This window comes from Pristis pectinata, chromosome 38 (assembly GCF_009764475.1).
Source record: "Pristis pectinata isolate sPriPec2 chromosome 38, sPriPec2.1.pri, whole genome shotgun sequence".
NCBI classification, from domain to species: Eukaryota; Metazoa; Chordata; class Chondrichthyes; order Rhinopristiformes; family Pristidae; genus Pristis; species Pristis pectinata.
The window spans coordinates 3,263,166-3,287,158 of NC_067441.1; the positions used below are offsets into that span (position 1 = coordinate 3,263,166).

Consider the following 23,993-nt stretch of genomic DNA (forward strand, 5'->3'; position numbering starts at 1 on the left):
GAAAAACGTTGTTTTGCATACAGATCATTTCATCCCATCAGTACGTCAAGGCAGTACAAGGGAAAACAATAACAGAATGCAGAATAAAGTGTTCTAGTTACAGAGAAAGTTCAGTGCAGGCAGACAATAAGGTGCAAGGGCCACGACGAGGTAGATTGTGAGGTCAAGAGTCCATCTTATCGTTCAATAGTCTTATAACAGCGGGATAGAAGCTGTCCTTGAGCTTGGTGGTACGGGCTTTCAGGCTTTTGTATCTTCTGCCTGATGGGAGGGGGGAGAAGAGAGAATGTCCGGGGATGGTGGGGTCTTTCATTATGTTGGCTGCTTTCCCGAGGCAGCGAGAAATGCAGAGTCCAAGGAGGGGAAGCTGGTGTCCGTGATGTGCTGGGCTGTGTCCACAACTCTCTGCAGTTTCTGGCAGTCCTGGGCAGAGCAGTTGCCGTACCAAGCCGTGCTGCATCCAGATAGGATGCTTTCTATGGTGCATCGATAAAAATTGGTGAGGGTCAAAGGGGACAATCCGAATTTCTTTAGCCTCCTAAGGAAGTAGAGGCGCTGGTGAGCTTTCTTGGCCGTGGCGTCTACATGGTTGGACCAGGACAGGCTGTTGGTGATGTTTACACCTGGGAACTGGGTTGGGGAGGAGGTTGGCGAGGGAGCTCCAGGACTTTGACCCAACTGGTGAAGGAACGGTGATATAATTCCATTTCAGGAGGGGGTGTGGCCGGGAGGGGAGGCTGCAGGTCGGGGGTTGTTCCCTGTGTCCTTCTCTCAAGTGGGCTGCTCTGTCCTGGATAGTACATAGAACATAGAACATAGAACAGTACAGAATAGGAAAGGCCCTTCAGCCCACAATGTGCTGAACACACTGACGAATTAAACAAAATCTCTTCTGCCTGCACGTGATCCACATCCCTCCATCCCCTGCACATTCATGTGTCTCTCTAAAAACTTCTTAAACACCTCTATCATATCTGCCTCCACTTTATTCTGCATTCTTAGTGTTTTACCCTGTACTACCTCGATGCACTGCGTAATGAATTGACCTGTACAATTGGTTTGCAAGACAAGTTTTTCACTGTACCTCGGTACAAGTGACAATAACAAACCAATTTATTTACCACCTCCTCCCCCAGCAGCCCGTTCCAGGCACCCACCACTCTCCGTGTCGAAATAAAAGTTGCCCCACACATCTCCTTTAAACTTTCCCCCTCTCACCTTAGATACACGTCCTCTAGTGTTTGACATTTCTACCCTGGGAAAAAGATTCTGTCTACTCTATCTCTGCCTCTCATCATTTTATAACCTCAGCCTCTGCTGCTCCAGAGAAAACAACCCAAGTTTGTCCAACCTCTCCTTATAGCTCATGCCCTCTAATCCAGGCAGCATCCTGGTGAACCTCTTCTGCACCCTCTCCAAAGCCTCCACATCCTCCCTGTAACAGGGGTGACCAGAACTGCACGCAATCCTCCAAGTGCGGCCTGAGACCAGAGTTTCATCCAGCTGCAACGAGACCTCCTGACTCTTGTACTCCGTGCACCAACCGATGAAAGCAAACGTGCTGTATGCTGCCTTTAGCACCCAGTCTAATTGTGTGGCCACTTTCAGGGACCTGTGGACTTGTACCCCTAGTATCTCAAAACTGTTAAGGGGACCTGCCACTAACTGTGTACTGTCCCGTTACGTCTGATCTCCCAAAGTGCAGCACCTCACACTTGCCCGGATTAAACTCCATCTGCCATTTCTCTGCCCACATCTGTCCGCAGCGCCAACCTTTTCATCATCTGGTGACGAGCACCTTGAGCGTTGTTGAAGCTGCATCGCCCAGGAAAGTGGAGAGAGTCCCATCACACTCCTGGTTTGAGCCTTGTAGATGGTGAACGGAGGGGTGGGGGGGGTCCTCCTCACAGCCTCCCCAACCCGACCCCTGCTCATCCCTAGGACCTCCCCCACCCGTCCTCCAAGCACAGGAGGAGGCCACTCAAGTCTATCCTGCCTCGACTCCCGTCGGGACTTTTAAATGTGTGGGAGCTGGGAGAGGCAGTGCTGCATTTGCGCGGCAGGGGGCGGAGGTGAGCACCGCCCGGAGGCTGCAGTTACACTGCTGGGCAGCAGGCGGAGCTCCTGTTCCACATTCCAACTCCAAATCACTCCCCCCCCCCCCCAAAGTTAACCCAGGAGGCCGTTCAGCCCCCTCTGTCTGTGCCAGCCCTGGTTCAGAAACTCTCCAATCCCTCCCGCAGCCCTACAAATCATAGAATCATAGAACAGTACAGCACAATACAGGCCCTTCGGCCCACAATGTTGTGCCGACCTTTAAACCTCACCTAAGACTATCTAACCCCTTCCTCCCACATATCCCTCTATTTTAAATTCCTCCATATGCTTATCTAACAATCTCTTGAATTTGACCAATGTACCTGCCTCCACCACTACCCCAGGCAGCACATTCCATGTCCCAACCACTCTCTGGGTGAAAAACCTCCCTCTTGATATCTCCCTTGAACTTCCCACCCATTACTTTAAAGCCATGCCCTCTTGTATTGAGCATTGGTGCCCTGGGAAAGAGGCGCTGGCTGTCCACGCTATCTATTCCTCTTAATATTTTGTACACCTCTATCATGTCTCCCCTCATCCTCCTCCTCTCCAAAGAGTAAAGCCCTAGCTCCCTTAGTCTCTCCTCATAATGCATCCTCTCTAAACCAGGCAGCATCCTGATAAATCTCCTCTGCGCCCTTTCCAACGCCTCCACGTCCTTCCTATAATGAGGCGACCCTCCAACGTATTTCTCCCATTTCCCGTTGAATCAGCATTCCCGATCGGGGACTGAGTGGGAGACTGACCCTCCAGTGAGAGTTCAGGACCCTGGGGAGAGAAAGGGACCCCTCCCTCCCCCTTCCAGAGCCGTTGCCCTGGGGCGAGGAGGTTGTGTGTAACAGGATGTGTTTTCTGTCAAGGAGATTAAAGCCCCTCTGAAAGCAATTTGGCGAGATTAGTCTAAACATCCTCTGTGGTCGGGCCCAGGACTCCCAGACAGGTCCGAGACGCAGATTATGCCTCGGGTGAACCGCAGGCATGCGGCGGATCAACCCTCTAATCCAGGGACCGAGCCGCGGATGCCGGAGGTTGCAAACAGTTTCTGCTCCTCGCCGCTGGATGAAGGAAGCAGGGCTGGTTTGCAAAACTCCCGAAATTGGGCGCAGGCAGAGCTTTGATTTTGTGCGTCCCGCTGCTGGGATCTGTAATTAGAGACGTCCGCTACCCACCGCCCCCCTCCCTCCCCACCCCGCTCTGTGGTAGGGGTGGCTCAGCTTGACTGTGGGTTAGAATAACCAAGCGGTTGTAACTATCAGTCTCCCTGCCTCTGAGAACCTGGGGAGGGGGATGTGTGGACGGTGGCGGCGAACGGCAAAGGGTGGGGTCCCGTCGGGAGTGCACGGGAAGGGGTGGGGTCCCGTCGGGAGGGCGGATGGTGGGAGCAGCCACGGCAGGTTAAGGGGAGATTTAATCGGGGCGTTCAGTGACAGAACCGGGGGGGGGGGAGAGCAGGGGGATGTATTTCCCTACGGTAAGCGATGGGACCGGGAAAGAACTCCCTGTAGATTAGAGACAGGCCCTTCGGCCCATCTTGTCTGTGCCGGCCAGGATTCCAAGTCGGCACAGGCATGATGCCCAAGTGCGGTGAGGTACAGGTACAATGGAAAATGTGCTCACAGCAGCATCACAGGCACGTGGGTACAGACAACACCCAGAACATAAATTATACCACAGTGGAAAGACAAGGCCTTAGTGCAAAGCAAGAACACAGACCCAGTCAGAGACAAGTCCACGGCAGTGCAAGAGGTGGTGCGTGGTGTCCCGTTGCTGAGGCAGTGATTAGGGTTGTGCAGGTTGGTTCAAGAACCGAATGGTTGAAGGGAAGTAGCTGTTCCTGAACCTGGTGGTGTGGGGACTTCAGGCTTCTGTACCTCCTGCCCGATGGCAGCTGCGAGAAGAGGGCAGCCTAACTACTGCCAGCTCCCTGCTTATGGTCCGTATCCCTCCACTCCCTGCCCGTTAATGTGCCCCCCACCCCCGTCCAAATCCCCTCTCGCATCCGTTCCCCCCACCTCCCCCGCTGAATCCACTTCCCACAAAGGGAGTGGATTAAAGAAGAGCCTCCGGAGGGGAATTGGAAGGAAAGGGGAGTGGGGGGGGGGGGGGACGTGCTGGGCCGTGGGGAGAGTGTGGGACTGGTCAGAGAGTGGTCGCAAAGGGCTGGCAGAGACTCGAGGGGCAGAGGGGCCTTCTACAGGCGAGACCAAATCGGGCAGGGCTCCGGAAGTCTCCTGTTCCCTCCGCAATGAGGCCTGTCCCGTGCCCACCCCCCCCCCCCCCCCCCCCCCGCAGCTGGGACTTATTCCCGAACTGCGGGCTGGAGTCACGGATGGGACGGATTGGGAGAGGGGTTTGGAATTCGCCCGCCGGGGCTTCCCTGGTTCCCTGGTTCCCTGGTCTTCTCGCTCCGGATCCAAATGATGGAGTTGGATTGTGCTGAGGGAGCGCCGTGGGAGGGGCGGCGAGGAGGGAGCGCTTACACCGTGGGAAGGGCGGTGAAGAGGGAGCGCCGCGCCGTTGGGGGAAGGGGGTGGCGAGGAGAGGTTTGGTGTCTCCCCGCAGCCCTGGGGCTGAGATTCAGCCGTCGACCAAAGGTCCTGGAAAGGGATAATCCGGGTCCTTCCCACCCTCCTGGGATCTTGCTGTGCTCTCCCCTCCGTCCCTCCCCCCCCCCCCCCCCCTTGCCACACGGCGCGGTGGGCATTTGCTGCGGCCTCTCGTCTCTGTTCTCTGGGTGGGGGCTGCTCCCGGGGCAGTGGGAACTGCAAGATCTCGAACCTGGGCTCTGATCTCTCCCTGGGACCCCCCCCCCCCTCTCCTCTTCTCATTCCCAATCCCAGCTCCCTCCCATTGCCCCGTGAGATCGAAGCCTCCTCCTGCTGGGGCGATTCTCCGGGACTCTGTGAACCCTGGGACGGTCTGGAACTGAAACAGCCCAATTATCATCGGGAGGTTCATCTTGAAATCACTGCTAATAAATTGCTTCGCAAGAGTTCCCGAGCCAATGCCCGTGTCCATGAGGGAATGTTATTCATAATACTTATTCCCAAGGTAGACACAGAACCAGGCCCTTCAGCCCATCGAATCCGTGGTGACCAACAACCACCCATTTTATTCTCCCTTCATTCCCACCCACTCCCCACCCCGATCCTACCCCTCACCCACACACTGTGGGCCAGTTAACACACACACACACACACACACACACACACACACACACACACACACGTTGTAGTTCAGGCCTGTATTTTCTTTCCAAAGATAAACTTCATTTCAAAGCCTTTTGCCTGTTTGCAAAGCCCTGGGTTCCTCGGCCTGTGGTCATGTTTTGTGTGAACTTCCGTCACTCCGTGTCATGGGTCCGAGGTTCCTAACAGAGTCGTACATTCGGCCCATTGACTCCATGCAAGCAACTGCAGAGAGTCGTGGGCACAGCTCAGCACGTCACGGAAACCAGCCTCCCCTCCATGGTCTCTGTCTACACTTCCCGCTGCCTCGGTAAAGCAGCCAACATAATCAAGGACCCCTCCCACCCCGGACATTCTCTCTTCTCCCCCCCCCCCTCCATCGGGGCAGAAGATACAAAAGCCTGAAAGCGCGTACCACCAGGCTCAAGGACAGCTTCTACCCCGCTGTTATAAGACTATTGAACGATAAGATGGACTCTTGACCTCACAATCTACCTCATCCTGGCCTTGCACCTTATTGTCTGCCTGCACTGCACTTTCTCTGTAACTGTGACACTTTATTCTGCATCCTGTTCTCCTTTCTACTACCTCGATGTCCTGATGTACAGAGCGGTGTCTGGATGGCACGCAGACAAAAGCTTTTCACTTTATCTTGTACATGGGACGGTAGTAAACCAGTTACCGGTTAATCATGTGCACAGGTGCCGTGAGGTTTCACACAGACACACCCATACGCTCTGTAAAACTCTGGGGCGAGCGATCATGGGACAAAGTCCCGGAGAATCGCCCCAAAAACTTGCTTGCAGCAGCATCACAGGCACGTAGGTACAGACAGCACACAGAACATCAAATTATACATAAATTGTACCAGACAGTGAGGACAAAAGACAGTGCAAAACACAGACAGAATCGGACACAAGTCCACGGCAGTGCAAGAGGTGGTGTATAGTGTCCCGTTGCTGAGGTGTGGTGAGGGTTGTGCCGGTTGGTTCAAGAACCGAATGGTTGAAGGGAAGTAGCTGTTCCTGAACCTGGTGGTGTGGGACTTCAGGCTTCTGTACCTTCTGCCCGACTGTAGTGTCTTACACAGCTGCTCAGCGAACTTCATCCTATCCCCGATCTTCACAGTCTACGAGGAGGTGGGCCGTGGTCTCACCTGCACCACAGCCCTCTCCGGGGCAGCAAGGGCGTTGGGAGTGAGATTCCAGCTGTGCAGAGAGGGTCTGACGATGAAGGCACAATTCGTTGCCAGCCACTCGAGGTCTTGGTGCTTGGTCCTGGCGTGGGAACGCCAACACACAGGAACACAAGAGAGGGGTAGGACTCAGCCGCTTTCATCATGGATACAGCTCTCCCCACCATCGAGGGACATCTACAAGAGGCGATGCCTCAGTATTGGTATTGGTATTGGTTTATTATTGTCACTTGTACCGAGGTACAGTGAAAAACTTGTCTTGCAAACCGATTGTACAGGTCAATTCATTACACAGTGCAGTTACATTGGGTTAGTACAGAGTGCATTGATGTAGTACAGGTAAAAACAATAACAGTACAAAGTGTCACAGCTACAGAGAAAGTGCAGTGCAATAAGGTGCAAGGTCACAACAAGGTAGATCGTGAGGTCAGAGTCCATCTCATCGTATAAAGGAACCGTTCAATAGTCTTATCACAGTGGGGTAGGAGCTGTCCTTAAGTCTGGTGGGACGTGCCCTCAGGCTCCTGTATCTTCTACCCGATGGAAGAGGAGAGAAGAGAGAATGACCCGGGTGGGTGGGGTCTTTGATTGTGCTGGCTGCTTCACCAAGGCAGCGAGAGGTAAAGACAAGAGTCCAAGGAGGGGAGGCTGGTGTCCGTGATGCGCTGGGCTGTGTCCACAACTCTCTGCAGTTTCTTACGGTCCTGGGCAGAGCAGTTGCCGTACCAAGCCGTGATACATCCAGATAGGATGCTTTCTATGGTGCATCGGTAAAAGTTGGTGAGAGTCAAAGGGGACAAACCGAATTTCTTTAGCCTCCTGAGGAAGTAGAGGCGCTGATGAGCTTTCTTGGCCATGGCATCTACGTGATTTGACCAGGACAGGACCAGGAAGGCGACATCCATCATCAGGGACCCCCACCATCTGGGCCGTGCCCTCTTCTCGATGCTGCCATCAGGCAGGAGGTACAGGAGCCTGAAGACCCACACCTCACGGTTTAACAACAACTTCTTCCCCACTGCCGTCAGGGTCTGATTAGTGTGTGGATGAGGGGTGGAATCTGGGGGTGGGGGGTTGTTGGGAATGCGGGGAGAATGAAATGGAATTGATGTAGGAGTGTAAATGGGTGGCTGATGGCAGGGACTCGATGGGCTGAAGGGCCTCTTTCCGAGCTCAGTGACTCGTTCTGGGTGGGACTCTTCAACCACAGCTCCCACTTTTTGGGGAGATCCGAGTCCGGAACTCCCATGATCCGTGTCTCCGGGTTACTGCGCCGGGAGAGAGTGGGATGTCGATCCGAGGGTCCAGGATTCCCTTGGATGGTTCCCGGGAGCCGGGAGCCGGGAGCAGGGAGCCGGGGCAGAGAGAGCGGAGCCTTGGGCCACTCACTGGCTGCTGCTTCCCAGCTGCTCCGGAGGGGAGTTTGGGAAAGGTGTGGATCAGATTACAACAGCTGTGGTGGATGAGTGGGAGAGGGGCGGGAGGGGGGGGGGGGAGTGGGAGAGGGGCGGGAGGGGGGTGGAGTGGGAGAGGGGCGGGAGGGGGGGGAGTGGGAGAGGGGCGGGAGAGGGAGTGGGAGAGGGGCGGGAGGGGGGGGAGTGGGAGAGGGGCGGGAGAGGGAGTGGGAGAGGGGCAGGAGGGAGTCCGTCACTAACAGGGACATGGCTCTCTGCGAGGTGAAAGCCGCAGACTGACCGCGCACACAGACACACACAGACACACACACACACTGTCACACACACATCCCCCCACACACACACACTGTCACACACACACACACACACACACACACACACACACTGTTATACGGGCAACCCCCACCACAATCCCCCACCCACCTCGTACTAACACACCCACACATTGGGGGGTCAGGTCTCACACACACACTGGGTGGGGGTGGGGGGTGGGGACAGGTCACACACCCTCACACACTTCCTCACTTTCCCTCCGGGCTGATCCTTCCATTAGCCGGAGCCTTTAATCACCTGCACCTTTAACGGTGCCTTCAACTAGCTGCCACCTTTAACCAACTGACGTGTTTAACTGGTCCCCTTAACCTGTCAGCATCATTAACTGGCCATCACCTTTAACTAACTAGTGCCGTTAACTAGCTGAGCCTGTTAACCAGGGACGGCCAGCAGTGAGCTATGACCAATGCCGCCTCACAATCTGTTGCCCGCCTCCCTCCGCGTTCCAAAGCTGAACCAGCGGGTCGAGCCGCTGCCTCAGGGCTCCAGAGACCCGGGTTCGATCCCCACCTCCGCCACTGTCCCAGTGTGGAGTCTGCACCTTCTCCTCATGACCCCGTAGGTTGCCCCCCCCCCCCGCCCCCGGGGGCTCCGGTTCCCACCCACATCCCAACGACGTGCGGAGCCTGTGGGTTAATCGGTCTCCGGTGTGAGGCAGGGGGAGAATCGGGGGAGGAAGGTCGATGGCAATGTGGGGAGGACGAACTGTGATTAATGTAGGTTGTTGGTCAGTGCGGATTCGAAGGACCCTGAGGGCCGTTTCTGTGTCTCTCTGTTTAACCCCACAGATGCGGTGTGACAATGGACGGAACAGTGCTGAGGGAGCTTCACCCTGTGTGTCTGACCCCGGGAGTGTGTGACGGGACGGCGCGGAGGGAGCTTCACCCTGTGTGTCTGACCCCGGGAGTGTGTGACGGGACGGCGCGGAGGGAGCCTCACCCTGTGTGTCTGACCCCGGGAGTGTGTGACGGGACGGCGCGGAGGGAGCCTCACCCTGTGTGTCTGACCCCGGGAGTGTGTGACGGGACGGCGCGGGGGGGAGCCTCACCCTGTGTGTCTGACCCCGGGAGTGTGTGACGGGACGGCGCGGAGGGAGCCTCACCCTGTGTGTCTGACCCCGGGAGTGTGTGACGGGACGGCGCGGAGGGAGCCTCACCCTGTGTGTCTGACCCCGGGAGTGTGTGACGGGACGGCGCGGAGGGAGCCTCACCCTGTGTGTCTGACCCCGGGAGTGTGTGACGGGACGGCGCGGAGGGAGCCTCACCCTGTGTGTCTGACCCCGGGAGTGTGAGACGGGACGGCGCGGAGGGAGCCTCACCCTGTGTGTCTGACCCCGGGAGTGTGTGACGGGACGGCGCGGAGGGAGCCTCACCCTGTGTGTCTGACCCGGGAGTGTGTGACGGGACGGCGCGGAGGGAGCCTCACCCTGTGTGTCTGACCCCGGGAGTGTGAGACGGGACGGCGCGGAGGGAGCCTCACCCTGTGTGTCTGACCCCGGGAGTGTGTGACGGGACGGCGCGGAGGGAGCTTCACTCCAAGGTTTTTCTCAGTAGGCGGGGAATCTGGTTTCACACCAGAGTATTGTTTTTGATCTGGGAACTGTTCCCAGCTGTAATGTGAATCCATATTTTGTCTAACTGTGCCCTGGGCAAACTCCAAGCTCAAATACTCCGACTTGGGAGTGAGTCACGCGGGGGGAGGGGATGGAGGGAGGGAGTGAGTGAAGGAGGGTGGTGGATGATGATGGCACGGGATGGGTGTGTTGGGTGGGTTTCAGACCGAGTCTGTCCTGCTGGGAGTCTCGCTTTATTCCACAGATGTGTCCCGGCGTCGATATAAATCTCCGGAATTCTCGCAGTGGAGTGAGTCAGAACAGAGCCAGGAAACCCATCCCAGCTCCCCGACGCTGACACAGCCTCCCCAGAAACTCTCGGCAGGGCTACACAACGGCCTGCGTTCCTGCACTCCCTCCCCTACCCCCTCCCCTCCCCTGACCCCTTCCCCCAACCGGCCCCCTCCCTCCTAAACTGGGCTGGAGACAGATGTTCGACATGGTGACATCACATCTGTGCACGTTTCTGTTGCACACACGTGTGCTCACACACAACACACCACACACACAGACATACCACACACAAACACACCAGACACACAAACACACCACAAACACACACACACACACTCACACACACACGCGTGCACAGACTGTAATTCACAGATCAATCAATGTCCCGACCATCTGAAACTTTGATAAACTGACCAAAATTACTTGCACAGATTCAGGAGGCTGAAATAATGAGGGCAGGGATGGAACTGGCGGCACTGGTGTGTAATTTGCTGACCACGCATCAGACACTGCAGATCCAACAACAGGGTCAAATTGATAAACAGACACTCGCTTATTAAAGGGTGCAGGGGACACATCGGGAGCAATGGTTGGATGTCCCGCCCTGTGGAGTTTCACGGCTTCTGATCATCTCTTGGACCAAGAGTACGCAGTGAGTGACCCTCACCCTGAATAAACAGCGACTCTGTACAGTTACACAGTGACCCTCACCCTGAATAAACAGCGACTCTGTACAGTTACACAGTGACCCTCACCCTGAATAAACAGCGACTCTGTACAGTTACACAGTGACCCTCACCCTGAATAAACAGCGACTCTGTACAGTTACGCAGTGACCCTCACCCTGAATAAACAGTGACTCTGTACAGTTACACAGTGAGTGTCCCTCACCCTGAATAAACAGCGACTCTGTACAGTTACACAGTGAGTGACCCTCACCCTGAATAAACAGGGACTCTGTACAGTTACACAGTGACTCTCACCCTGAATAAAGTGACTCTGTACAGTTACACAGTGAGTGACCCTCACCCTGAATAAACAGCGACTCTGTACAGTTACACAGTGACCCTCACCCTGAATAAACAGCGACTCTGTACAGTTACACAGTGACCCTCACCCTAAATAAACGGTGACTCTGTACAGTTACACAGTGATCCTCACCCTGAATAAACAGTGACTCTGTACAGTTACACAGTGAGTGACCCTCACCCTGAATAAACGGCGACTCTGTACAGTTACACAGTGAGTGACCCTCACCCTGAATAAACAGCGACTCTGTACAGTTACACAGTGACCCTCACCCTGAATAAACAGGGATTCTGTGCAGTTACATGCTGAGGGATGTACTGAAGCTCGGTGCAGCCAACGAGAAGGCTCTGTGGGGAATGACCACAGTCTGGGGTCCCTCAGTTACCGCAGGTGGAGGGGGAGAGTCGGGTGAGGAAGCCCCTCGAACAATGAAAGGGTGAATCAGCCCAGGGGGCCACAGGACTGTTGCTCTGTGTTTAACAAAATGTTTACACTGCTGAATGTACTGACCATGAATGAGAAAGTTTTTCACTGTCTTCTTTTGTAGATATGGTTTATTATGAATAATGTTTACTTTTGAAATAAAAGAAGTCTCTCATTCTCTCTCGTCTCCCCCTCCCCTCTCACATCTGCCGTGACCAGGCGGAGAGATCTCTCCCCACGCTCCCTCTCCCCCTTCCCTTCCTTCCTGCCCCTCCCTCTCCCTCGCCTACCCTCTCCCTCGCTCCTCCCACCTCCCCCTGGACCAGGCGAGGGATCTCTCCCACACCCTCTCCCTCCCTCTCCCCCATCCCTCCCTGTGCCCATCCCTCTCCCCTACTCCCTCTCTCCCTCTCCCTCCCTCCCTCCCTCTCCCTCTCTCCCTCGCTCCTTCCAATTCTTCCCCCCCCCCCACCGGACTAGGTGGAGAGATCTCCCCCCCCTCCTCTCCCTTCCCTCCCCTCTCCCCCTCCCTCCCCTCCATCGTCCCTCCCTCTCCCCTCTCGCTCCTTCCCTCCCTCCCTCTCCCCTCTCTCCCTCCCTCCCTCCCTCGCTCCTTCCAACCCCCCCCCCCGGACTAGGTGGAGAGATCTCCCCCCCTCCTCTCCCTTCCCTCCCCTCTCCCCCTCCCTCCCCTCCATCGTCCCTCCCTCTCCCCTCTCGCTCCTTCCCTCCCTCCCTCTCCCCTCTCTCCCTCCCTCCCTCCCTCGCTCCTTCCAACCCCCCCCCCCCGGACTAGGTGGAGAGATCTCCCCCCCTCCTCTCCCTCCCCTCCCCTCTCCCCCTCCCTCCCCTCCATCGTCCCTCCCTCTCCCCTCTCGCTCCTTCCCTCCCTCCCTCTCCCCTCTCTCCCTCCCTCCCTCGCTCCTTCCAACCCCCCCCCCCCGACTAGGTGGAGAGATCTCCCCCCCTCCTCCCCCTCCCCTCCCCTCTCCCTCTCCCCCTCCCCTCCCCTCTCCCTCTCCCCCTCCCCTCCCCTCCCCCCTCCTCCCCCTCCCCTCCCCTCCCCTCTCCCCCTCGCTCCCCTCCATCGTCCCTCCCTCTCCCCTCTCGCTCCTTCCCTCCCTCCCTCGCCCCTCCCACCTCCCCCGGACCAGGCGGAGAGATCTCTCCCTCCCCTCCGCTCTCCGCCGAGCGCTCAGTGCAGCGGCAGCCGCCGGTCGGCCGGGATGCGGGCGCTTTGGCTGCTCCTGTCCTGCCTTCTGTCCCCGTCCTCCGGCGGGGGGGGAGCCGCCGGCCGCCCCCTCCTCCTCCGGCGCCGTCTGCGGCCCCGACTCCTGCTACACGGCTCACCTGCGGCGCCGCTCCTTCACCCAGGCGTGGCGGGCGTGCCGGGCCCGGGGCGGGAACCTGGCCAGCGTGAAGCGGCAGGACGAGGCGGAGCTGGTGGAGGAGCTGGTGCGGGCTCTGTCCCCGGGTGGACCGGGGCAGCCGCTCAGGCTGTGGCTGGGGCTCCAGCGGCAGCCCCGCCAGTGCGCTCCCCGCAGACCCCTGCGCGGCTTCACCTGGACCACCGGAGACCAGGACACCCGCTTCACCAACTGGCTGAGCCCGGCCCCCGAGGCACCGGGCTCCCCCTGCCCGGCCGCCCGCTGCGTTGCGCTCAGCCACGGCTCCGGTCCCCCCACTGACTTCAAGTGGCTGCAGGGTTCCTGCGGGCTGCCGGCCGACGGCTACCTCTGCCGGCACACCTTCCGAGGGATGTGCCCGCCGCTGGAGCCAGGGCCGGCGGGACCCGTCTCCTACGCCGCCCCCTTCGGTCTCACCTCCAGCACCCTGCGCTGGGTGCCCTTCGGCTCGGTGGCCACCTACCCCTGCGGGGCACCCAAGGGTGCCGTCTCCCTGCTGTGCCAGGCGCGGGAGGGTGGGGTGGGCTGGTCCCGGGAGCCCCCTTACTGCCGGGGTCCCGGGACCGGGGGTTGGTGCGAGGGGGGGGGACCCGGGAACAGCAGCGGGCTCAGTAACGGGGGCTGCGGGCACCTGTGCGTGGACAGCGGGCCGTACTACCACTGCGAGTGCCGGCCCGGCTTCCAGCTGGCCCCGGACGGGAGAACCTGCCTGGATATGGACGAGTGCGGCCTCGGACTGTGCCCCCAGCTCTGCGTCAACAGCCCGGGTTCCTACACCTGTCTGTGCGCCGGGGGCTACCGGCTGGGAGAAGGCGGCGAGTGCCAGGACGTGGACGAGTGCGGCCTCGGACTCTGCCCCCAGCTCTGCACCAACAGCCCGGGCTCCTTCCAGTGTTACTGCCGGGTGGGCTTCAGGCTGGAGCGGGACGGGGACGGGGAGGGGGACGGGGTCACCTCCTGCCGGGACGTGGACGAGTGCCAGTTCGAGGGCAGCTGCCAACAGATGTGCGTCAACTACCTGGGTCACTTCGACTGTCACTGCGAGGAGGGCTTCGTGCTGGAAGCGGACGGCTACTCCTGCCGTCCCGCCCCCGCCTGGGACCCCTTCACCTTCCCCTCCCCTTCCCTCCCGGCCGGGACCCTGGCAGGGCTGCTCCCGGGGGAGGGGGTAGGGGTGACAGTGGAGGTAGCCGGGGAGGAGTGGCGGGGGTTGCCGCCCGCTCTTGGGGAGGGAGGGGTGGGTTTGGGCGAGGGGTTGCCCGGGGAGACGGGACCACCTCCCGCCCGGTCTACGGGGAGGCCGGTGGTAGTGGAACACCCCCTTCCCCAATCTACGGGGCGACCCAAGGAGATGGGACACTCCCCTGCCCAATCTACAGGACGCCCAATGGAGACAGGACAATCTCTTCCCCAATCTACAGGGCGACCCAAGGAGACGGGACCCTTCCCTGCCCAATCTACAGGGCGACCCAAGGAGACGGGACCCTTCCCTGCCCAATCTACAGGGCGACCCAAGGAGACGGGACCCTTCCCTGCCCAATCTACAGGGCGACCCAAGGAGACGGGACCCTTCCCTGCCCAATCTACAGGGCGACCCAAGGAGACTGGACTCTTCCCTGCCCAATCTACGGGGCGACCCAAGGAGACCGGACCCTTCCCTGCCCAATCTACAGGGCGACCCAAGAAGACGGGACCCTTCCCTGCCCAATCTACAGGGCGACCCAAGGAGCTGGGACAACCCCCCGCCCGGTCGACAGGGCCTCCGGTGGAGACGGGACCCCTCCCCGCCCTCAACAGCTCGCGTCCCGCGGAGACCCCCACTCCGGCCCGCGGCTCGGATGGGGAGGGGGACCGGCCGGAGAACGTGGCCTCCAACGGTCCCAACGACTCCCGGGACGACCGCTGGCTCCTCATCGCCCTTCTGGTGCCCATCTGCATTTTCGGCGTGGTGATGCTGGCTCTTGGCATTGTCTACTGCACCCGCTGCGTCTGCGGACGGCGCTCCGTCACCGACTGCTACCGCTGGGTCCACCGCTCGTCCAAGGACCCCAACCCCATCACCGGCTCCACCAACGTCCACAGCACCGTGTAAGTGAGGCGTTAAGGGGCGCAGTGCACGGCGCGGGATCCGGGGTCAGCAACGAGTCTGGGCCAAGGGGAGGCAGGTGCAGTTAAAGAGCTTGTCTGGAGTGAGGGTCCCATGGGTGGGGGTTGGACAGCTGCCTCAGGATGCGGGACGTCAGCTCCCAGAGGGTTAGAAGGTCCCTCCAGGTGTGTTAAATATTAACCAAGCAAAATAAGCAACACCTCTACAGGGTCCCATCACACACTCCCGGGGTCAGCCACAGAGTGAAGCTCCCTCCACACCGTCCCGTCACACACTCCCGGGGTCAGCCACAGAGTGAAGCTCCCTCCACACCGTCCCGTCACACACTCCCGGGGTCAGCCACAGAGTGAAGCTCCCTCCACACCGTCCCGTCACACACTCCTGGGGTCAGACACAGAGTGAAGCTCCCTCCACACCGTCCCGTCACACACTGAATGAACAATGTTCGGTTAGGTACTGAGTTTCCCACCTCCCTCCCCCTCAGCCTCTCTCTAACTTCCTGCATCCCCCTCTAAAGTTGACAATCACTCGGTTGAAACCTTGTGGCTTTGAGCGCCTTGTCTGAATCTCCCCGGGGGCAGAACAACCCCCGGCCTCACCCCAGGGTTGGGTCCTGTAACCCTTCTCCCCCACCCTATCTCCCTTTCCAAGGATATGGCCCTTTCCAAAATCGTGAGGGGAGGGAACTGTGAATTGGCCACCATATTCCAACCTGGATCTCTCTCTCTGTCCGCAGGTCCACCTCTGACCCGCTCGGGACCACGCCCACGGCAACGACCTGGCACGCTGACATCAGCTGCGTCTGAACAAGACAGGCGCAGAGTCAGGACAACCACGGACATTCTCGGGCAAGTCTGACCCTCTCCCTTACCAGAACCTTCTGTCAGCCCCCTGCTCCTTAGCTCGGCACCTCACACCACTTCCCTCCAGGAAGGGGTCAGGAGATGAGAATCAGGGGAGGGGGGGAGTGACATGCCGGGGAGAGAGAGGGAGCCTTTTCCAAAGCCAAGGGTGTGGAGCTGAACCGTTCGAAGTGCTGGGTGTATGAAGGCAAGTGGTTGTTGTCTAATCCCTGGACGAGTTTGTGCTGATTCACCGCTAACTTCAGGTTAATTCCTTGACCAGACACACAAGGGTTAAGTTGGGATTCGACCTTCCGGCCCCTTCACATTCCCAACCGGAGGATCCCCTCATCCAACCAAATAACCAAGGCAGATCCCGCCTATGCCTGGATTCCACCCACCACTCTGCGTCTCCCAGGGGAAGGGGCAGTTTCACTGGACATTGTCAGAGCCCTGGGGTAGGGCGATGCCAGTCTGTGTGTCAGCGAGGCGACTGGGTTCTGGAGGGTGATTTGGACTGTGCAGGGATCCCCTCCGCACTGCCCATGCGGGAGGGAGCTGGGGAAGGAGGGGAGGAGATTGGGGGGGAAGTGGAGTGAGGGAGGGGGCAGGGGGAGAAAGGGGGAAGAGAGGGAGAGTGAGGGGAGAGAGAGAGAGACAGGAGGGGAGAGAGTGGAGAGGGAGACAGGGAGACACTGAGCCAGGTTGAATGAGTGGGGCTGTTCCGTGACTCCCAGTAACAGCTCATTAACCAGGGATTTAGATAAAGGCCGCAGTAAATCACCTCCCTCACTGACAGACTCACCAATAACCTTTACTAATTGACCCAGTGGTTGGAGGGTGAGGGAGGGGAGAGTTTACTCATGCTCATGCGGGACTGTCAGGGGGCACTGCCTCTCCATCGTCTCCTCATGCTGTCTCTCTCTCTCTCTCTCTCTCTCTCTCTCTCTCTCTCTCTCTCTCTCTCTCTCTCTCTCTCTCACTCTCACTCTCACTCTCACTCTCTCTCTCTCTCTCCCTCTCTCGTTCTCACCCTGCTGTCAAATGGTGTGACCTGGGCACCTCACTGCAAGGGCACAGGAGTCTGTGTTGGGTTACAACTAACTGGAAGCCTGTGTGTGTGCACATGTGTGAGTATATGTTTGTGTGTGTGGTGTGTATTTACAGTGTGAGTAAGGGTGTGTGAGTGTGTATCTGTGTCTGTGTGTGAGTATATGTGTGTGTTTGTGCGTGTATATCTGTATGTGTGTGTGTGCATGGGTGTGTGTGTGTGTGTGAGAGAGACTCAGTGTGTGTGTGGGTGGGGGTCACTGTGGGGTGTAGGGGAGCTGGATGAGGTGAAGGTTGGACTCCCAAACCTCTGGTGCCTCACGCCCCTCGCCCTGGGAGCTGGGAGCTGGGAGCTGGGAGCTGGCCATGTGCACGTGGGAGATGGACTGTTCATCACACACCAGCACTGCAGCTCGTTCTCCAAACTACAGGACTCCTTCAGTCAACTTTCCCCCACTTCCCGCCCCTGAGAGGCTGCACTTGGGTGACCACCTGTCCTTCCAGCTCTCTCTCTCTCTCTCTCCCTCTCTCCCACTCTCCTCCAGCACCCCTCCGTCCTCTCTCTCTGTGCCTCTCTATTTCGTCCCTAACCCTCTCTCTCTGCCTTACACTCCCCCGTCTCTCTCGAACTGAAATCTCTTCCATTTCCTTGCCACTTTTTCCCTCTTTTTTCTTTTTCCCACTTTCTTTCTTTGTCTCCCTCCCTCCCTCCCTCCTTCCCTCCCTCTCTCCCCCACTCTCCCTCCCTCCCTCCCTCCCCTCTCCCCCTTTCCCCCTCCCCACTTTCTACCCAACATTCTCGCCCCACACTCTCCCCGCACTCTCTCCCCACTCTCCCCCTCTCCCCCACTCTCCCCCCTCCCCCTCTCCCCTCTCTCTCCCTTCCTTCTCCCCTCTCCCCCTCTCCCCCTTTCCCCCATTCTCTCCCCCCTCTCTCTCCCCCTCCCCCTCCCCCTACTGTCTCACCTCTCTCCCACTCTCTTTCCCCCTCTCTCCCCCTCCCCCCTCCCACCATCTCCCCCCTCTCACCATCTCCCCCCTCTCTCTCTCCCTCTCTCTCACCCCTCTCTCTCCCCCATTCTCTCCCCCCGTGGTAATTGACCAGAACAGACAGCATGGATGCCCCAGTTCAGTGTAAGTGTGGCAGCAGAACACCATCTGGTGCTGGCTTCCTGACCTGGGATGACGGATCCCATTGGAAGAGACAGGCCCAGCCTGTGCTGGATGCGGAGCAGGGAGCTCCCTTTGGCCGTGTTTGTGTTGCTTTGATGTAGACTGTTTGCTGGAAGCTCAGTCAGAGCACAAACAGCAGGCAGATCCAAGCACTGGCCCACAATGGCCCTGATTGTCTTTGCAGGATAATTGATCCCAGGTTTCCTGAGGGTCTATTCATCCAGAAACTCTCCACTAGTGGAATCCAGGATTTAACTGTTGCAGTGGTGGAGAGAGAGCGAGAGAGCGAGAGAGGGAGTGTGTGATGGGACGGTGCGGAGGGAGCTTCACTCTGTGTCTGACCCCGTGAGTGTGTGATGGGACGGTGCAGAGGGAGCTTCACGCAGTGTCTGACCCTGGAGTGTGTGATGGGACGATGCGGAGGGAGCTTCACTCAGTATCTGATCCCAGGAGTGTGTGATGGGATGGAGGGAGCTTCACCCTGTGTTTGACTGTCTGAGAGGGTGAAATCAGATTGCTTTGTTGTGAACCTCAGCTGCTGGCACAGTCCCAAGGGCCCAAGTTTCTTCTTGCTGTTTCTTCGATCTTGTCTGAGCGCAGGAGGGGGATGTTACTGCGATTCAAGTCTGTTTATTTAGTGAATCTGAATCCTCAGCCAAAAACACAGGGCAGCAGTCTGCGCTCAGGACATGTGCTATAGTAATACGCAGGCTCCCCGGGGAGAACATGGTTGCGTTCCTTCACACTCCGAGGTCAACGTCTGCCTTAGAGCATCACCAAGCCCATGGCTACAGCAGGACCTTATTTCGAGGCTCTTTAGGGGGTTGGTGAGATAGAGGCACCAACGATCAGGAACATTTGCAAAGGCTCCCTTGCTTGAAGAGAGTCTACCGTATGCTAAGCTGTTTCAAGGGCTGAGTCTTGTCTCCAAGGGACTCCTTGAACTCTTCTCAGTAGCAGTCATGGATCCCTTTGAACAGAATCTCAACCCTTTCAGATAATCCTAACGCAAATAACTAACTGCTGGAGGAACTCAGCGGGTCGGGCAGCATATGTGGAGGGAAATGGACGGCTGATGTTTTGGGTTGAGCCCCTTCATCTGGACTTGAAGAGGAGAAGGGAGATAGCCGGTGTAAAGAGATGAGGGGAAGGGGTGGGGTGAGGGCTGGCAGGTGATGGCTGGATCCAGGTTCAAGAGTCAGGAGGCCACGTTGCAGCTGTATAAAACTTTGGTGAGGCCGCACTTGGAGTATTGTGTGCAGTTCTGGTCGCCCCATTACAGGAAGGACGTGGAGGCTTTGGAGAGGGTGCAGAAGAGGTTCACCAGGATGCTGCCTGGATCAGAGGGCATGAGCTATAAGAAGAGGTTGGACAAACTTGGGTTGTTCTCTCTGGAGTGGCGGAGGCTGAGGGGAGACCTGGTAGAGGTTTATAAGGTTATGAGAGGCACAGATAGAGTAGAGAGCCAGTATCTTTCTCCCAGGGTCAAAATGTCTAATACCAGAGAACATGCATTTAAGGTGAGGGGGGTAAGTTCAAAGGAGATGTGCGGGGCAAGTTTTTTACACAGAGAGCGGTGGGTGCCTGGAATGGGCTGCCAGGGGTGGGGGTGGAGGCAGATACGATAGTGGGGTTTAAGAAGCTGTTGGACAGACCCGTGAATGTGCAGGGAACGGAGGGATGTGGGTCATTTGCAGGCAGAAGGGATTTAGTTTAATTTGGCATTGTGGTCGGCACAGACATAGTGGGCCGAAGGGCCTGTTCCTGTGCTGTCCTGTTCTGTGTTGAGCTGGCGGGTGATAGGTGGATCCGGGTGAGGAGGGGTGATGGGGGATGCAGGAGGCTGGGAGGTGAGAGGTGGAGGTGACAGGGGGTTGCAGATGGTAGGATCCAATAGGAGAGGAAGGTGGACCGTGGAACCGAATGGGGGGGTGGTGGGGAGGACAGATGGAAACAGTGGGGGTGAGGGACCCCAGTGGGAGGGGTGTGTGGGTGGAGGAGGGGGAAGAATCAGGGTGATGGGGGCTGGGTGGGTGTAGGAGGAACTGGTCTATCTCCCCTCTATCTTTCCGTCCAGATAAGGGGCCTCAGCCTACACTTCCCGCTGCCTCGGGAAAGCAGCCGACACAATCAGGACCCCTCCCACCCCGGACATTCTCTCTTCTCCCCTCTCCCATCGGGCAGAAGATACAGAAGATACGGCAAAACACTAATCACTACGGTTTAGCAACACTATGATCACCTTGCACTAAAATGGACTTTGTTATTTTTGTTCTGGTAAAAATTGTGTATAATTTATGTTTATGTTTTTCTTGTGAATGCTGCTTATCTGAGGCTCTGTGCCTGTGATGCTGCTGCAGGTAAGTTTTTCATTGCACCTGTGCACACATGGACTTGTGCATCTGACAGTAAACTCGACTTTGACTTCAAAAGCTTGAGAACACGTACCACCAGGCTCGAGGACAGCTTCTATCCCGCTGTTATTGGACTTTTGCTCAGACCTCTCATACATTAAAAGATGGACTCTTGATCTCCCAGTCTACCTCATCGTGGCCCTTGCACCTTATTGTCTGCCTGCACTGCACTTTCTCTGTAACTGTAACACTACATTCTGCACCCTGTTTTTCCTTCAGTACTACCTCAATGTACTGATGTACGGAATGGTCTGTCAGAATGGCACGCAGACAAAGGCTTTTCACTTTATCTCGGTACATGTGACAATAATAAAACAATTACCAACTCTGGTGGTGTGCCGCAGGGATCGGTGCTGGGTCCACTGATTGTCATCTATAGTAACTATTTGGAAGGGAATGTAGTTGACATGGTTAAAAAGTTTGCAGATGACTGTAATGCTGGTGGTATAGGGGATGGTGAAGAAGGTTATCTAAAGTTACAACAAGGATCTGGATGAACCAGGGAAGTGGGCCAAGGAATAGCGGATGGAATTTAACTCGGACAAGGGTGGGGTGTTGCATTTTGGGAAGTTAAACCAGGGCAGGACTTACACAGTGAATGTCAGGGCTCTGGAAAGTGTTGTAGAACAGAGGGACCTCGGGGTACAGGTACATAGTTCCCTGAGAGTGGTGACACAGGAAGACAGGGTGGTGAATAAGGCATTTGGAATGCCGGCCTTCATTGGTCAGGGCACTGAGTACAGGGATGTGACGCTACAGCTGTACAAGTCGTTGGTGAGACCGCACTTGGAGTACTGTGTGCAGTTCTGGTCGCCCAGCTATAGGAAGGATGTGATTAAGCTGTAAAGGGTAAAGAGATTCACTACGTTACCAGGACTGGAGGGTTTGAGTTATAAGGAGAGGCTGGACAGGCTGGGACTGTTTTCCCTGGAGCGTAGGAGGCTGAGGGGTGACCTTATAGAGGTTTGTAAGATCATGAAGGGTGTAGATATGGTCATAGTCTTTTTTCCAGGGTAGTGGTCTAAATCTAGAGGGAGTAGGGTTAAGGTGAGAGGGAGGTGTTCGAAGGGGAATGTTCTTTAGACACAGAGAGTGGGTGATACCTGGAACTCACTGCCAGACGAGGAGGTGGAATCAGAGACAATGGGCAAGGCATAGAAGGTGCTGATGTGGGCGTGGGGTTTGTGTAGCTGGGCAAACATTTCCGCATGGACGTCGTGAGTGGTAGGGCCTGTTTGTGTGCCAGACAACGTGGTGACTCTCAGACGCTCCCAGAGGTTGTGATGGAGCCCTCTGACACGTTGTGGGCCAACGTTTGAGCCTGTCTGGCCTTGGGATGGGACACCTCTCCCAATTTATGTACTGGTCCCCCAGCTGTCTGAGGTTGACCAGGTGCTCAAGACAGGGTTCAGTGCTCTTTCAAACTTTGTCCTTAACCCAGGAGCCTGTTCTGAACCCCTCGTTAATCTCTGATTGGCTTCCCTCTGAAGTGAGCAGCTGTGGGGGGGGGCGGGCGGCGTTGCTTCTGCCGACTGTTACATCGGTAATTGATTCATTATTGTCACAAGTACCGAGGTACGGTGAAAAACTTTGCTGTGCATGCCATCCATACAGATCATTTCATCACATCAGTGCATTGAGGTAGTACAAGGGAAAAGCAATAACAGAATGCAGAATAAAGTGTTCCAGTTACAGAGAAAGTGCAGTGCAGGCAGACAATAAGGTGCAAGGGCCACGACGAGGTAGATTGTGAGGTCGGGAGTCCATCTTATCGTTCAATAGTCATAACAGCGGGATAGAAGCTGTCCTTGAGCCTGGTTGTACGTGCTTTCAGGCTTTTGTATCTTCTGCCTGATGGGAGGGGGGAGAAGAGAGAATGTCTGGTGTGGGAGGGGTCTTTGATGATGCTGGCTGCTTTCCCGAGGCAGCGGGAAGTGTAAACAGAGTCCACAGAGGGGAGGCTGGTTTTGCGTAGTGGTCTGGGCTGTGTCTACAACTCTCTGCAGTTTCTTGCGGCCTAGGGCAGAGCAGTTGTAGGCTGTGGGATTTAAATGAACTCTGTGCCTTCTACTTTCTCCCCACCCCTGCCTGCGCTCTTGACTCTCTCATCCCCTTGCACACTCCTGCGATCTCCATTACGCCCCGCCGTTCACAGCCCACAGCCTGCCTGTGAAGTTTGTCCTTGTTCTGCCAGATGACAGACTCTCTCCTCGAGGGCCCCTGTCTGGGGCGAACTTCCTGCCCTCTCTCCTGGGCTGTGGGGAGTTGGGTAGAGGGAGGGGGCGTGAAGTTGTCTTCGATAGCTCCAGTGTGATGGGAGGGGCTGTGTCATGCCGCGGGAGGGGTGGCAAGGAGGGAGGGCAAGGGAGTAAACTGAATCTCTCCCCAGCGCACGTGGCTGAGATTTACCCCTCAGCCAATCACAATCAGGTGATCTGAGTTGTTTCTGTCCGTGGGAGCTTGCTATGCGCACAATTTGACTGACAGATTTCCTCACAGCAACAGTGCTGTATTGGTTGTGAATTGTTCGGAAGGGGCTTGGGTGGGGAGGTGGGGTGGGGACACACAGGGGAGTGAGGTGTTGTGGGTTGGGGGGTGGCCTCCCCCAGGACATCGCCCAGTGGCCTAACTCTTGTGCTCCTTCCACAGCTGACCTGTGTACTTCACTGATGGACGGAGGGATGGTTCACAGTCACGCACCCGTCAGAGGACCGATGGACGATTGTTCTCCTGCCAGTGGCTGCCGCCTCCTGCAAACTCTTCTTGACTCTCTGTTGTACGACATTGGCCGCCAAGAGCGGCCCAGTGGCATCGGACGCCCATTGGGCAGACGCCATGGCACTTGGCCATCAAGACCTTTTTTCTCCGACTATAACTGAGCTGGATTCGAGTGGACCCTTCCCCCCCCCATCTCCCTCGCTGTTCACCTGGGTGCCCATCATCATCACCAACGTTGGACAATTCCAAGATGGTGCAGGGGAGGGCAGAGGTCACTGATCCACAAGCTGACCTCCCATTGGCTGGCCTACTCTGGCCCACCGGAACAGAAGGGGAGGGGTGGGTGGGGAGCGCACAGGGGTAAAACGGGCATCTTAACGCCTGCTTCTGGGCCATGGAACCTTCGAGAGTGTCAGTCGGGTCCAGGATTAAAGGGGAGGTGTGGGAAGGGGGAGGAAGGGGTAGAGGCTGGATATGGGAGTCCATGGTTCCCCAGACTTTCCCTGTTCCCCACTCCTGGGGTCCATGGGGCAAAATTTTGGGGGGAGTTCCCCCTCCTGTCCCACCCCTTGGTTTGTCCCCAACCAGTGGGGCCGTTCAGAAGGGTCACTCTTGTAATGCAGGAGAAAACTCGGGAGGGAGCAGATGTGTGCACAGCAAGATCCCACAATCCCAACTCTCAGTGATGAAACTGAGTGATCTGTTTCAGTGATGTTGGGATGGGGCCTCAGGATAGCTGGGGGAGCGCGTGCTGCGG

The 23,993-nt window shown here is 57.2% G+C and overlaps 1 protein-coding gene across 1 annotated transcript; it reads left to right on the forward strand.

Annotated features, from left to right (window-relative positions):
* The first annotated feature begins 7,727 nt into the window (after positions 1 to 7,727).
* On the forward strand, positions 7,728 to 23,986 carry LOC127586922 (endosialin-like). Its single transcript, XM_052044950.1, has 4 exons — positions 7,728 to 7,912; positions 12,681 to 15,020; positions 15,776 to 15,887; positions 23,168 to 23,986. Exons 1-3 carry the CDS (start codon positions 7,728 to 7,730, stop codon positions 15,843 to 15,845), a joined length of 2,595 nt encoding a protein of 864 aa, XP_051900910.1. The 3' UTR covers positions 15,846 to 15,887; positions 23,168 to 23,986.
* The last annotated feature ends 7 nt before the right edge of the window (positions 23,987 to 23,993 follow it).